Source organism: Cotesia glomerata, linkage group LG5 (genome assembly GCF_020080835.1).
Source record: "Cotesia glomerata isolate CgM1 linkage group LG5, MPM_Cglom_v2.3, whole genome shotgun sequence".
Classification (NCBI taxonomy): Eukaryota; Metazoa; Arthropoda; class Insecta; order Hymenoptera; family Braconidae; genus Cotesia; species Cotesia glomerata.
This window is the reverse complement of record NC_058162.1, coordinates 4,870,775-4,887,501: the sequence shown is the minus strand read 5'-3', so window position 1 is coordinate 4,887,501 and position 16,727 is coordinate 4,870,775. Positions and strand designations below refer to the sequence as shown.

The 16,727-nt window shown below is 29.5% G+C and overlaps 2 protein-coding genes across 4 annotated transcripts in view; one reads left to right on the top strand and one right to left on the bottom strand.

Annotated features, from left to right (window-relative positions):
- The window catches only part of LOC123264863 (serine protease inhibitor swm-1-like), a 141,541-nt gene extending 131,856 nt beyond the window's left edge, over positions 1-9,685 (bottom strand). The window contains exon 1 of the mRNA XM_044728385.1: positions 9,502-9,685. The gene's annotated coding sequence lies outside the window, so the exon portion shown is untranslated. The remainder of the gene's footprint in view (positions 1-9,501) is intronic.
- Positions 9,686-10,575: 890 nt separating this feature from the next.
- Positions 10,576-16,727, top strand: part of LOC123264818 (headcase protein) — a 152,607-nt gene continuing 146,455 nt past the window's right edge. Inside the window, exons 1-3 of one of the 3 annotated variants that reach the window (XM_044728323.1) lie at positions 10,576-10,621; positions 10,995-11,200; positions 11,258-11,906. In XM_044728323.1, the coding sequence (XP_044584258.1) occupies positions 11,056-11,200; positions 11,258-11,906 (794 nt within the window). In that variant the 5' untranslated portion in view covers positions 10,576-10,621; positions 10,995-11,055. Of the gene's footprint in view, positions 10,622-10,921; positions 11,201-11,257; positions 11,907-16,727 lie in introns of those variants that run through there. The other 2 variants (XM_044728324.1, XM_044728322.1) reach the window with 2 other exon arrangements.

The window sequence follows — 16,727 nt, the reverse complement described above, 5'->3', positions numbered from 1 at the left end:
TTTTAGCATTTAATAATTGTTGATGGTTTAAAATCAAAATTGTTAAATTTTTAATGGAAAAATAATATATTAAATCATTGAATTTAATTTTCTAATAAATTCATTTGTTTGATACCAATTTGTTAATTTACTAAATATGACTGAATATTTTTGAACTATTAACAAAGATTTTTTTTGGAAAAAAGTACTTTATTTGTCAATAAATATTTATCAACAGTTAATAATCGATTTTTATCTCTTAATAAATATTTATTAACTGTTAATAAATCTTATTTAACAAATGATTTATTAACTCTCGATAAATATTCATACATTCAAACAATCCAGTCCCGGGAAAAACGGATTAGATCTGACCATATATAAAAAGATCTGGTCAGATCTGCCTTAGCAGATCTAGCCAGATCTTTAAATTGTCTGTATCTGATGAGATCTGGCCAGATATAATCAGATCTGACCAGATATAACTCAAAAAATAATCTGATTAGATCTGACCAGATCTGGTCAGATCTTCAAATTGTCTCTATCTGGCAAGACATGGCCAGATATAACTAGATCTGACGAGATATACTAAAAAATTTTTTACATTAAATATCACAAGAACTGAATAGATGTATTCAGATCTGATAAGATATAAAAAATAATAGCTAAATAATCACATCAACTAAAATTACAATTTCACGGAACATATCCAATGAATAATATTTTCTTTTCACACTCTACGTATCTGTTTTGATTAATTACTAAAAAAAAATTTTATTGAATAAAAGCTAGTTGAAAATACCTACATGTGTATCAATTAATCTTTAAGGGGGGAAATACGTGTAGAAAACCGTTTTCATGCTGATTTTCATTCATTTTTTTAAGGTATAAAAAATTAATATTATTTATTGAAACTATCCGGTTCATTTATACATATATTTATAAGTATTTTTTTTTATTAAACAACAATATAAGTTAACAAATAGCGGAGATATGAGCTGATACACATCGTAAGTTGTCATCCGACTTAGCAGTCTGTGTGCAGTATGGAAGCCACAATTTTTATTTGAAATCAATGGCACAGAAAAATTACTTCATTTATATGTGTGTCTTCCATATGAACCTCAATTCCAAAAAAAAAAAGTAAAATTTTGCATTTTTTAGAGGGCTATTAAATTAAGTCGTGATTTTTTACCACTTTTTCATACATTGTTTATTAAAAAAAAAATAGTTTAAATAAAAATATCGCTTCCGATTGAGGTTCATATTTAAGGTAATTGTATAAAGAAAATTATAAGCCATATCACAAGATGATTGGTTTAAAACTCTTTAAGCTAGACTGCACACAGTTTTGAAAAAACTCGTTCCGAGAAAAACGCGTTTGAAAAAAAAAGTGACAGAAAAAGTTAATGTAAAATAGTGTTAAAGTAATTAATAAATCGATTATAACTTTTGAACGAATAGGAATTTTGACTTGAAATTTTATATCTATATTTTTGAATAGTTTTACAAGCGATTTATAAAAAAAAAAAAATTGAATTTTTTTGAGCCTGTACACGTATTTCCCCTCTTAACAAATATGTGATGAATATATTTTTCAATAAAAAAATGGTAAGAATGAAAGACCCATTGTTATTAATTCTTTATGATTTACTACAATATATGTATAACTACATAATCAGATCTGATCGAGTCTGATGCTGTTGACAGCTCTGATATAGTTATATCTGACCAAATATGATAACATGTTTTCATATCTAATGTATTTTTCAACCTAGATATAGTTATATCTGTTTAGATCTGATCAGATTAATAATTAATGTGTTTTCTCATTTAAAAATTGAATTAAAATGTTAATATCTTAGATTTCTATTAAAAAAACGTAGTGATAAATAGATTTATCATCCATTGAAAAATTTCAATTATCCATTAAAAAATCCTTAATAAGTCAATAGAACTAATAATAATTAACAATACATTTTAAAATGAATTGTTAATCAGTTAAAAGAAAAAAAAAGTATCTTATAGAAAAAGCAAAACAAAATAACCGGGTAGAATTTGGTCTACATCTATGGAGTTTATGGGAGCATTTAAAGGGGCACTGCGACTTACTTTCGGGATAGTATATACATCACTCTCTATCTATATCTAAAACTCCATATACCCATATATAGATCTACTTACACATCTGGCAACTCTCATACACAGTAGACACATGGATGTGCAGCACCTACATACATAAACTCTGGTAGGAGGTTAAGGTGAAGGGTGGAATGTAAAAACCGTGTACGAGTAAATATCGATTCGCAACGGGTGGAGGCTCAACGGAACTCTACTCCCCCGACCCCGTACCGAGCCCCTGTACAGCGTCGACCGGGTAATTTGCGATCCTGACGAGTAGACCCAGCACCCCCAGGCACCACACCAGGCTGCCCAGTGATGGGTGATGGGGAATTTTCCCAACTACTCCCCCTTATTCTATCCTGTCCCTATATATATGTATCTACCCGACAAACCCGATTCCCACCCCTTCCCTGGGTATCATCCTACCCCCGAATGCGGGTACGAATACGAACGGGGTTTTAAATACATCCACATAAACACCCTCTCATGTATGTACTGAGTACTGTACAGTACAGTACCGACATACATACATACATACATACAAGTGAAGCGACACTGGGTTCTGCTCAGATGCGACAGACATGCGCAAGTGAAATTGAAAGTGCACGCCCACTGGCATTGCGGAGTTCTCGGGGTGGCTCACTCACTCGTCTGCAAAATAGTGCGACCGAGAACGAGGGACCTAGACCTACACATAACATCCCCTGGTGGATCTCATTCGTAGTACTGCGACGACTAGTTACATATATATAGCAAGCTACCCTTCCTTCTTCAACCCTGGTGCACAGCCAGCAGTACCACCCCATGGTCAACCCGTCGCCCCCAACCTTTCAGCGCATCAACTTCCACGCTATTTCTATGTACTATACCTATATAACTGACGATAAATAGGACTTTGGTGCAGTGTGTATGCGCTAGTGGTAGTACTCGCTTCCACTTGCTATATATCACTCTGTCTAGGCTCACGGCCAAGGAGAGAGATCTGGTATCAGTGCCACTGGTTTCCTAAAGCTTCTACTTTACTAGTTTTCAACGTCCATTTTTATATCAATGGAAAAATTTTGTTGAAATATTTTTAATTCAACTTTTTAGAGCTCAATTTTTTTTCAGCTTTGAAAATCACACAGTAAAAATATAGTGTAAAATCAATACAATTTCTGTGTTAAATACGATCAACACAAAATTAGTGTTAAAATTCAACACACTTTGTGTTGTTTTAACACAAAGTTTGTGCCATTTTAACACAAAAGTGTGTCGAATTTTAACACTAATTTTGTGTGGACCATATTTAACACTACATTTTTTACTGTGCATTTTGGAAATGAAATTTTTATCAGGTCTCAGAACGTTTCGAGGTCAAAGGAGGATATCCTAATAATTTTGACGATAACACCTGATGTATGTCAAATTTCGTGTAAATTTAAATCGATTCGGCCCGGTAGATTTTAAAGAATCACAAAATTAAAATTAAAAAAAAAATTTTTTAGACAAAGTTTTAACTACTGACCTGATTAAGTCCTAAATTTGAACATAACTTCTACACAGAAAAAAAAATTAACTTGAATCAAGTAAATAATTTCGAAAAACTTCATCTTCTTGATTTAAGTAGAAAAATTCTTAAGCTAAGAAATTTTTTTTTGTATGAGTAAAATTTACTTGATTCAAGAATATTTCGTCTTGATTCAAGAAAATGAAACTTTTCAAAATTATTTTCTTGGTTCAAGAATTTTTCTCTTGATTCAAGTTGTTTTTTTTTTCGGTGTATTTGCACAAAAACTTAAAATATTGGAACTATTTTCCTTTTTTAAGCTTCAGAATTTAAGCTTCACAATATATGCAGAAAAAAAATGTTCTTGAATCAAGAATATAATTTTGATGAACTTAATCTTCTTAATTTGAGTAGAAAAATTCTTGAACCAATAAATTTATCTTCATTTAAGGAAATTTTACTTGATTCAAGAATTTTTCGTCTTGATTCAAGACAATTATCCTCTTAAAAATTATTTTCTTGGTTTAAGAATTTTTCTCTCGAATCAAGTTAATTTTTTTTCAGTGTGGTCTCGGATTGAATATGGTTATCTAATTCGGTGATTTTCATCTTTAGTTAATAAAAATATTTTAATTTTTTCTTATCTGATTTTTTTTTATCTGAGATAATGAAAATGCCGGGAAATGTTTGAATTTAAGATTAAAACACAATTCATTGAATTATACATACACTGAAAAAAAAAATTCTTGACTGGAGGGCAAATTTTCTTGGCTCAAAAAAATATTAAGGAAGATTGAAAATTTCTTGAATGAAGTTAAAGTTTCTTGAGCCAAGAAAATTTCTTCTTGCTCCAAAATAACTTTCATCTCCCTTAAAATTTACTTGGTGCAAAAAGTTTTTTTTCTGTGTATAACAAAAATACTTCATAAATTATGTGCTTTTTATAATTTGTCTAATTTATTTTTTGTACTAAAAAATTTTGTATTTTTCAGTATATCTTAAAGCAAGAGCGTAATTATTAAAAAAAAACTCCTTTTGAATCAAATAACTTACGTTTTAATAAATTCCTTATAACTTATAATTAGCTAATCATTTACTAATATCTAGTGCGCTAACCTGATTATATTAATTAATGCATGCCCTAATTACCAGATATTTAAATATCAGACCATAAAAAATAGGTAACTAGTACACTAATAAAAATTTTAACTTGACTCAAGAGCAAAAATCTTGAACCAAGAACACCAATTGGAAGAAAATGAATTTCTTGAGCCAAGAGGAAAAATTCTTGAGTCTAGATATATTTTCTTAATTCAAGAGAATCTATCTTGACTCAAGAATTTTTCCTCTTGGCTTAAGAAATTCATTTTCTTCCAATTGGTGTTCTTGGTTCAAGATTTTTGCTCTTGAGTCAAGTTAAAATTTTTATCAGTGTGGTAATTTTTGTAGATTTAAAACTTTTTGTAGAAAAAAATTTATTCACTATCCAACGGGAAATATAAGTTTTAAATAATGATGTAACATGCGTTATATTTCCGTAAAAATTGTTTATCATAATCAAGTACTTTGTAAGCAAGTATCCGCGAATTAATGACCCGGTTGGTTGCCGTTTAACCGAGAGCCACTCTATTAGTGTTGGTGTGTTGGTGAAAAAAACTAGACAAAGAATATCAATAAACAAATAAATAAAATTTAAAAAGTCGAAGTTTTACATGGATATCGAGAGGTATAAAGGCGAGAGAATGTTTAACTTGACAAGCCACACATGTATGCACATCTATGTTTACAGAAGGGAGATGCAAAAACTGAAGTAGGGGAAAATGAATTAGTGGGTGGGGAAAAAGGGCCTAGGGAAAAGGGAGTGAAAAAAAGTACATTATGGTCAAAGGAGTCGACCGTTCGTCCTGGTTGATAGGAGCATACACACGAAAGGCTACATGTATTACGATCTGCGACCACGCCCGATGAAATAAACGGCATGATGTAGAATTTATACTGCGGTGTATCTGTACCCAACAGAGACGAGGACCAAGGGTCTGAAGAAGCCCGCCCGTACACTTTTATTTCGTAATATTAGTCTGATGCGCAAAAGAGTGAAAGAGATAATCGAGATGTGAAGATGAAATGATTGAATGGAAGAGAGAAGAGAGAAAGAGAGTTAGTGGGGGATGAAATATACGAAAACATACGATACTATATAAAACTGCAGGCCGAGATTATTCGTGAACGGAAGGAGACAGACCGCTCGTTACGCAACAGAACAATTTTATTTTTCGTTTACTTTTTTTCGGTCGTCGTTTTAGTCCTTCCACGAATGAATCATTATTTAATACTAACGCGTTACTACTCCTTCTTTTACTCCTAACATTTATGTATAATTGTTTACTACTTATGGGTAATTATTAATTGTAAACAGTGAAAAAATAAAAAAAATTCTTTAAAAAAAAATTTTTTCTTGAAAATTTTGTGACAGACATAGCATATCAAGGGTTTTCTAACCCAACCTCGTATCTCAAAAATTACAATTTTAGAGATGAGGTAAAAAATGGCTTATAAAAAATTAATATTCATCTAAAAACAATATTTATCGATTGTATTTTCTAAAAATACTATCGTATTTAATATTAATTTGGTTTATATTTTTTTTCAGTAACGTGTTTATAATTAATTCATTTTAATTCTTTCGATTTGTAGTTTATGCTTTTTTGTGGAAAAATAAAATTTCAAAGCTCATCAAAAGCTGGGTGTAAAACACGTGAAATATGAAAGCATTAATTATAGAGAATTTCATTAATCCAACATGGGTAGAATTTACAAGTAAAATATTCGATATTAAAATTAATTTGTTTTACATAAAGCTAAAATAATATTAACTGGGGGTTTTTTTTTTTTAAATATCATCCATAATCCTTGCTAAAAACAAATGTGATTGTTTAATGCAATAAATAAAAAAAAAAAAAATCCAAAATATTTATTTAAATGAGTATGATTATAGAAGTTAAAAATTTTTTTTTTTTAAATATATTGCACGCCTCATAGCGCGAAGCGCGTGAGGTTGTGCTTTATACTCGACTCGTCAAGGTCAAGCAATTTTGTGATCTTTAAATGTCTCTATCACAACCATATTACACTTATACAATAATATAAGTAGATGTACACGGAGAAAACACTTAAATCAAACCATCTTTTACTTTCTAAAATTATTTCATGTAGCTATTTTGAAAAAAAAAACGTTTTGACAAAAATTTTACGTTAACGTCCGGATGTCACCCCATTTTGGATGTACCAATGATTACTCCCGAACAAATTGATATTTCAAGACCGGACCTTTTTTATTAGTTTACGAATGCGATGAACTGGGTCCGTATTTCATATCAGTAGCCTAGTTTACGTATTTTTTTTTTTTAATTGAATTTTTATTAAAATTTATTACGATATAACCGTACAAAGACAAACGAATTTTTCTTATTTGTCACGTGAAAACTATGGCGCCACTTGATATTTTTTTAGTTTTGTTAGGGAGATTTTACATTTCTTAGCTTAAATTTACCATTTTTTTTTTGACGGAAATGCTTTATTTGTTCATTGAAGATACAGATGTAAGACGATCAGAAAGACTAGCAGTAAAGAAAAACAACATTAACTTTAAAATGCCAAATTTCTGTACAATTTATTATGAAACTTCTTTTGTTGTTACTGCAATTCGTCTCTGGGAAGAATTACCAAATGAAATAATAAACGCAACTAGTCTTGAAGCATTTAAGAATAGATTATTTGATTACTTGTTTAATTTAGATATTTAAATTATTGTATCCTAATATCAAGAAAGTCATTGTAAGATATATGATAATTGTTCGTTATTTAAGATCTAATATTATTTGAAAATTGTATGAAATAAACCAAAAATATAAATTGTTAACAACAAAGTAGGACATAACAACAAATTGCTAATTGAATTTTGTATGTGAGCAAAAACATGATTTTTAGTTATTTTCTCAGTTAAATCAAAATCTAAATATTATACACAAAATAGAAATAGATTGAAAATTAATCAATCAATATTAAAATAAGTAGTTAAATAAATAATGTTTATCGTTATTTGTACTGTATATTATCAAATATGTAATTTTGTATTTGCCATTCGGCCATTATAGCCTTGGCATAATAATAAATATCAATCTATCTATCTATCTTTATCGAAATTTTTTACCCTCGGAATGGTTTCCAAAATTATGTAAAATTTTATAAAATATCATTCATACGATTTTATATACCAAAAATGGCCTCATAAATCTGTATATAAAATGATAACTTTTTATCCAATTTTATAAAATTTTGTACCACTGGATTTTTACAAAAAAAAAAAAAATAAAATTTTCAACTTCCCGCTAAGAAAATTAAAAATGTGTAGTTATTTGAATAGTATTAATATTACTATTTTCACCCATTATTGGTTCTCTTCACATTTATAATACGTTGGGTACGTTCAATATACGTTTTTAACGTCCGTTACGTTCAAATGACGATTTCAACGTTCAATACGTTGATCTTACGTTTTCAACGTCTAATACGCTCAACCTACGATTTGACCGTTCAATACCTTGAATCTACGATTTAAATTTCGACTCGGGTATACAGTAATAATCTATCCCGAGTAAAAACAGAATTCCGCCGCACCACCGCCGCAACACCGCTGCACGGCTTTTTAAGCGCCGCACCACCGCTGCACTACAGCCGTGACAATTTTGGTTATTTTATAAGTGCCGTATCACCGCCGCACCACTGCCGTGACAAGTAAAGAATTTATCTATTCGCCGCACTACCGCCGCACCAGCGCCGTGACAAGTAAATAAATTTCTATTCGCCGCACCACCGCTGCACCACCGCCGCACCACAGCTGTGACGTGCCCGGGTAAAAATAAAATTATTAATTTTTACGAAAAAATAATAAATTTCGTTCGACCGCCGCACCACCGCTGCACCACCGCCGCACCATACCACTGTTTGATGGTATATACATTGAAATAATAAATTCGTTGATCATTCAAATAGCTTAACTAAATTTTTTAAGTTAAGTATGGCTTGCAGTGCAGTTGGCAATGTTCGAGACTTCCATGCAGACGATCCAGGTTCGAATCCCATCACAGTTCAATTTTTAAAATTCTTTCAGAGTATTTCAATAGGCGTACCGCTTCTGTGCAACCCGAGGACGAAATTAAAAATCTACATCAACAATACGACAAAAAAAATCAATAATTTCGCGGTGCTTTGGCCTGATTTAAAAAAAATTTTTTTTTTAATATTAGGCATTCGATTAAAAGGAGGTTGATCAATAGGTCTTACATAAAGATTTCTAGTCGCATTATTTATTAATTAATTATTGCGTGATAAATTAATTATGATACCATTTTTTGTAAAATTGTAGGTATGATTTAGCATTGGTGCGGCGGTGGTGCAGCGGTAGTGCGGCGATGCTAGGGGGAGTAAATTTTTAGCGTGCGGCGTAATAGTCCGCCAAACGGCGGTCGTGCAGCGGTGGTGCGGCGGTATGGTGCGGCGGTGCTGCAGCGGTGGTGCGGCGGTCGAACAAAATTTATTATTTTTCCGTAAAAAATAATAATTTCATTTTTACTCGGGATCTCAACATATATTTTACGAAAAATATATTTATCTATTATATAGTTTTCTATATAAGTAATTTTTATATAATAATAGTATATTTTATAACATATACTAAGTAATATACGGCACTAATATATTTGAACTTATATTGAATCAAATATATCTTCATTATATTAACAAAGCATTTATTATTTCATATATATAATTTTGCCGCTATATATGATCACATATTCCCCATATAACTTTCCATATATGTTCAGCCATATATAGTTTTTTTATGCGGGTACCAATTCACAGCTATACTGACAATGAACTTGACATACTTGTTGTCTCCTGGATTATCTCAGGGTAAAAAATCACTGTAAAAAATCTAACAAAAATCATCAATTACATAAATAGTTCCGATAAGACATTTCCGCGATTACGTTAGATCGAAAATGGTGTTTACCATCCTCGCGATTAATTTAAGTTCACATAATATACATAATATACATAACACCGACACGAAAAAACATCATATAATATATAATAAAATAAAAATAATATTACCTAATCTGGCAGCGAATATAATAAAAAAAAAAAAAAAAAAACTGCATATTAAAAGTTGTTTAAATTTTTTTTCATAAATCGGATCGCAGAAATATTTTTGTTTCTATTTATATTTACTTTGGATTGAAACGTGCCAGTATTATAGTAAGAGCGGGAGATCGAGAGTGAGTAACCCGCCAGTCAACGAGAAAGACAAAGATGGCGAAGTCGCGTCTGCTCACACACGCTCCCCAGTCTCAGTGGGTGTGTTTACTACTCACCAGCAGACAGTGTGTATATATGTGTGCGGTGCGGAGCACAGTTAGCTGTAGATAGTATAGAGTGTAGAGTATTGCGTAGTAGTGAAACGAAGAGAGCTTGAGAGAATAACTAACGCTTGACAAAGACCGCGTTTCTAACAGACGACATCGATTGGCGGGATGGCGGGCAAGTTCTGACCCCCACCAGCAGTTTTCGCTTTCAATCGCTAGAGTTCACTTTCGTGCTCCAAGTTCGAGCGACATGCTACAATCAGCTCCAGTGCCGGGTATACAACGTGTCTGCTGTGCTCTCACAGTTTAGTCACAATTGCGCGCTTTACATTGAACTACTATACCTTGCTTCAAGAAATAATAATTATTTTTTATTATTATAATTACTGTTTTTTTTTTATTATAAAATAAAAAAAAAACTAACTTTTATAAATTAAATTTAAAAATTTTAAAACTAACTAAATACTGTGTGTTTTTGTTGTGGTGTGCGGAATTTTTTAAAACTTTTAAAAAAATAATTTTGTGTTTGTTTTTTTTTTTTTTCTTTGTGAAAACTTAATTTATAAGTTTTTATATAATTTATTAAGTGAATTTTATTATTGTAAATGTAAGTGAGTTTTATATGATACATATCAAAAAAAAAATATATATAAACTAAATTTGATTTAAAATTTAAACTAAAAAACAATGGTGGACAATGCGTGGTAATAAAACCCGCGAAATTTGAATTTTAAAAATTTAAAAATAAACCCGCGAAATTTGAATTTTAAAAATTTAAAAATAAACCCGCGAACTTTGAATTTTAAAAATTTAAAAATAAACCCGCGAAATTTAAATTTTGAAAAGTTTATTAATTTAAAAATAAACCCGCGAAATTTGAATTTTAAAAAATTTATTAATTAAAAATAATTGCCAAAAAAAACAGCAAAAAAAAATAAATAAATAAATTAATAAATTGGTTTGGTTTGTTTATTTTTAAGGTTGTACATAGTAACAACAAAGTGATTAACAACAAAGTGTACTGAGTGAGTTGAGGTTGACATGGCTCCAAGAAGACACGCGGGTAACAGCCATAGTCTCCTGGAGATAGCTGGTAATGACGAGACGCAGATGGAAAATTTGGTAAATCATCAGCAGCTTACGTCCAACAGCAGCAACAGTAACACCAGTAATAATAATAATTCTAGTAATAGTACTTGTAGTAGTAATAATAATAATAATAATAATAACAATAATAATGTAGCTCGTTGCTGTGCTCCAAGTGGCGAATGTTTACGCGCGAACGCGCTAATACGGTCCAACTCGCTGCAGGATGTGGTAAAAGTTATCTGCAACAATGAGACATGTCCAATGGGGCAGTATATGCACCGGGAGTGCTTCGACGCCTGGGAGCAGACTCTTCTGACTTACCTGAAGAACTGCGGAAGAGCTCGCAGCTGGTCCGAGCGACAGAGGCACCAGAATCTCTGGACTAAAAAAGGGTACGATTTGGCCTTTAAGGCTTGTGGATGTCGTTGTGGAAGAGGACATCTTAAGAAAGACCTGGACTGGATCCCTCCGGTCGGGTTTGGAAGCTTAACTGGAACTCGTGCTGAAGAAATTGAGACCAAGAAGAAGAAGCGCCGCAACAGGCAGAACACCAGGCCTAGTTTGGCTGTCTCTGCGGGTCCTCCGTCTGCTAATCATAATGGACATGTTAATATCCGCAGTGGAAATGTTTCTGAAGCTCAGATGATTGAGAGTCTTCGAGGAAGAGCTGGATCTTTGTCTTCCAGCAATGGTTCTAGCTCTCCTCCGGCTACCAGCGAGACCAGCATCAGTCCTCTGCATTTACCCCAGGCTATTGTCAAGAAGAAGACCAAGGTTGACTTCTTTGGCGAGACCAGAATTCGGTGAGTTTTTTTTTTTTATATTTTTAAGACAGAAAAAAAATTTAGTTGGATCAAGTAAATTATTTTGAAAAACTGCATGCTCTTAATTTAAGTTGAAAAAATTATTGATGAAAATTAATGACTATAAAGTTAGCCGACATCTAAAAATTTTTAGAATTTTATTTATTGAAAAAATTTAAAAAAAAAGTTAATTGAAAAAATTATAAGTACAATTTTGTAAAAATATTTTTTTTTGTTCTAATTTAATTGATAAAAAAAAAATCTAAAATTTTTGAATGTCGGCTAATTTTTGTGTCATTAAAAATTAAAGTAGCGGATATTTAATAATTCTTAGAATATTTTAAAAAAATAAATTACTTTAAAAAAAGTGAGAAAAAAATTGACATGTAGAAATTTTAAAAAATTAAAAATGTAATTTTTTAGAGCAAATTTGTTTGTTGAATAAAATTGAAAAATTGTCAACTGACTGCTAACTTCAATGTCATTGTTTATTGAAGTAAATTTAAATTGATTGAAGACAATAAAATTCTTCAATATTATTTTTGTAACTCTAGATTTTTTTTTTTAATTAATTCACATTTTTTTTAGTGTAATTATTAAATTATAAATTTTTTTTTAGAAGTTGAAAATTTAAATATTTAAATTTAGTTAAAATTTATCCCGAATTTTGGGCACAAAAAATGACAAATATCTTTTTTTTTTCAAAAATTACTAAATAAAAATTTATAAACAATAATTAAATCTGACCAAAAATAATTAATAAAAATGGAGTTACTTTGTAACTCGCTATTTGATACTTAGAATTTTTTTTTTTTTTATTTTTTGAATTTATTTTTAAATTGAGTCATCTGTGGTACTGGAAGTAATAATTTACTTTTTATAACTTTTAGATTTTCCGATAATTAATTTTTGGAAAATAATATTTTAAAAATTTATTAGGGATTAAAAAAAGTATGAATAAATTAAAAAGCAGTCGAGTGACTGCTTATTGAGCGTTATAATAATTTTAATTAAAAATTTTTTAATTTAATTATTTATGACCTAGAACAAATTAAAAATAATTTTTGAATTTTGCTAAAATTGAGATTGTTGATAATTTTTTTGAAGTGAGTAATTGACATTTGAATTTTTTTTAGTGAAAAAATAGTCACTTGTTATTTAATAAAATTTAAACCAACTTGAAAGATTATTTTTTAAAAATATTTTCTTAAAACTCATTTTCAGTGTCAATAATTTATATCCGTGACTTTTTAAAAAAACAATTCTCTATATTTACTCTTAAATCATTGTTATAAATAAATTTGACTTGTTTTGATGTTTAAAAACATAATCTATCGAATATCGAGTTCTTAGATAAGAACTTCTACGGTTAAAAATTTAATCATCACGAATAAAGAGTGATTAAGATCTAATTCATCTATTTTTTAGATAACATTATTTAATAATCATAATTAAAATCGCTTAGACAACTATTGCCCGATAAAACACATTTTATTTTAATTTTTTTTAATTCAATATTTATCAAAAAGATTTTTTAATATATTTATCAAACCTTTAAAAATTTTTTTTCTTAAATCAACTTAGATTTTTTATCCATAAATAATTTTTTTTAGTATAAAATTTTTTTCTCAATTTATCCTTCCAAAATAATTATATTTCTACACTGATAAAAAATTAACTTTTACTCAAGAACCAAAATCTTTAACCAAGAATATCATTTTCTTGACTCAAGAAATTATTCTTGATTTAAGTAAATTTTTCTTGTTTTAAGAATTTATTCTCTTGACTCAAGAGAATCATTTTCTTTAAAATAGTATTCTTGGTTCAAGATTTTTTGATTCAAGTTAATTTTTTTGTGTAATATTTTTCCCAAAATTACTAAAAAAATATTTTTTTCGCTGCACACCAATATTACGATTATCAATATAAAAATCAAGCAATTTTTTACCGAAAGCTAAATCAACTACGCTGAAAAAAAAATTCTTGACTAGAGTGTAAATTTTCTTAGCTCAAGAAAATATTTATTTATTTATTTCCTTTTATACAATCCAACAGCCAAAAGGCCAATAACAGGGTCTCTAAATAAGTTGATATAAATTATAAAATATAACTTAAAACTAAGTGCGCTGTACTGGTATACAAAAGAGAAGTAATAAAATAAAATAATAAGATATAAAGAAAATACTAGAGTATTTACAAGTATTCCAAAAAATATATAGTTAATTATATTTATAATTATATAATTATAATATTAAGGAAGATTGAAAATTTTTTGAATGAAGTTAAAGTTTCTTGAGCCAAGAATATTTCTTCTTGCTCCAAAATAATTTTTGTTTTCCTTAAAATTTTCTTGGCGCAAGAAATTTGTTTTTCGTGTGTATCATTATTATAATATTGTTCCAATAAAAATCTTGTTATTTATACCTATATAAAATAATAATAAATAACAATCTGACACAATCAGAGGTGAGCTCGGTGCGTCTTTGAAACTCGATCTATCTTTTGAGATCTACGACGCAGTATAAAAATCCAAGCAATAGTTAACTACTAAAAACTTCACATAAAATACGGTAGGTCGTAGATCATGATAGTTTCTACTATCTATCGCGTATAATATAATTTTTACCGTCGAATAGATTGAGTTGATGTGAACCAAACAGCCCATATGTGGTATACTATATAGTATACTATACATACATTCCTCAGAAGCAGCTTGTTATCGTTTTATTTCTCTTTATTTTTATTTTCATCCTTATTCTTATTCCCGTATTTTTTATCTTTCTCAGACTGAACTCCACACTCTACTCTGTTTGCAAGCATACACGAGTACAGTCAACGCTCTCTGTATTTGACTCACCCGTACAGGACCATTCTCTGTATTTGACTCGTCCTTGTCCATAAGAGCTGTGTAAAATCGTCAAATACAGAGGAAGAATGTGGTCAAATACAGAGAGCGGTCAAATACAGAGAGCGTCGACTGTAGAGGCTTCATATTCACATGTGAGATGTGAGATGTGAGCATTGAGTACTAGGGCTAAAAAAAGAACCCAAACGAAACCGGTCGAGAGGTTTGTTGTTGTTTTCGCAGCGAGTAGAGTATAGTATAGTAGAGATTCTAAATACTCCTCGTATCGTATCAACTCCGTCCATACTCACATGTGATGTGAACTTGAAATAAAATAAAAATCGGGCCTCGATTCACCATCAACCTCTGTACTGCTCCTTTTTGTTTGTTATTATTTTTTTTTCTCTGTTTTCTTCTCGTTCTCGTTCTCAGGTCCAAGGACACTACCAAGGGCTTGCTTTTCTTCGTCACTTTTTGAATTAAGCTGTATAGTAGATAGATAAATAACCACCAGCACGTGCACACGCTTTATATATAATAGTATTCCTCATATCATGAATGAACGCTCAAAGAAATTTTTATTTTTTTATCCTACGTCTGACATACGTCCACTTTTTATATTTCTCGTGGTTGCTCTATTTTTTCGTACGTATTTTTAATAGTATCAGCGTTGGTGATTTTTTATCCTCCTGTCATCTCGATTTATTTTATATCCGTCTATTTTTAGAGCCCTGGCTCGGAAAACATAAAGTTGTTTTATTTTATATTTTGTTTTTTGACTTTTTATTATTTCTTAGTTCTTACTTCTGGTCTTTATGTATTTTAGTATTAGTATTACAGAGATAATACCACGTAACAGCTGAGTATATCAGATGGATCGTGCGTTCTTCGTCACAGACCACACCTTCATCACATAAACCTGCATTACATATAAATATATCTTTATAAACATGTCTATCTATAATATTTATATACATTGTAGATTATTTATTTTGTGTGTAGATAGTTTTGATTTTTTAATTGTTTATCGCTAAGATTACTCTGCTTTCCGGTTGTTTCATTTCATCATTTTTTAGTTACATAATAGTTAATAAATCATGGGTGATATTAACGCGAATTTATTTGTTTTTTATAGTTTTTCACTTATAATTTGCTTAAATAATAAACAAAACCCCTATAAAAAAAAATATCTAAAATATATTTGAAATATATAAAATATATATGAAAATCGGCCATGAGTTAGTTCTCGTGCAAAAAAAATTATGATTCAAAATGAATTTAACATTGAAATTCATATTTTGATACAAATATGAATTTGTTTTGAGATCAATCCAAATTTGAAATTGATTTGTAGATAAAAATTAGTACGTCTGTAGAACTTTCGATCATGCTTCAGAATTTTAATAAAGACTAAATTATTTAGGATTAATTTTATATATAAAATATTCTTAAGTCTTTATTAAAGTTCTGAAGCAGGATCAAAAGTTCTACAGACGTGCTAATTTTTATTTACAACTCAATTTCAAATTTGTATTGATCTCAAAACTAATTCGTATTTGTGTCAAAATATGAATTTCAATCTTAAATTTATTTTGAATCAGAATTTTTTTAGCACGAATTATTAAAAATATATTTACGATACATATTTTATATATATTTATATATTTTTAATAAATTTTAAAATATATTTTTTATGTATTTCGAAATATATTTTTTTTTTCCTGGGGGAATCGGGGAATGGTCAGATGTTTAATTATTTTAGTACAGTTATAAATTATATTTTTAATATAAAAAATATTGCAAGATATTAATATTTTTCTTTTCAATAAATTAAAATTTTCATTAATGATATGAAGAAATATATCACCTTCATAAATTATATTTTTTTGTATAACCAAATATTTTAAAAATTGAATTTCTATAAAATACTCATTATTATTAATTTTTTAGTTCTTGAATCAAGTTAATTTTTTAAA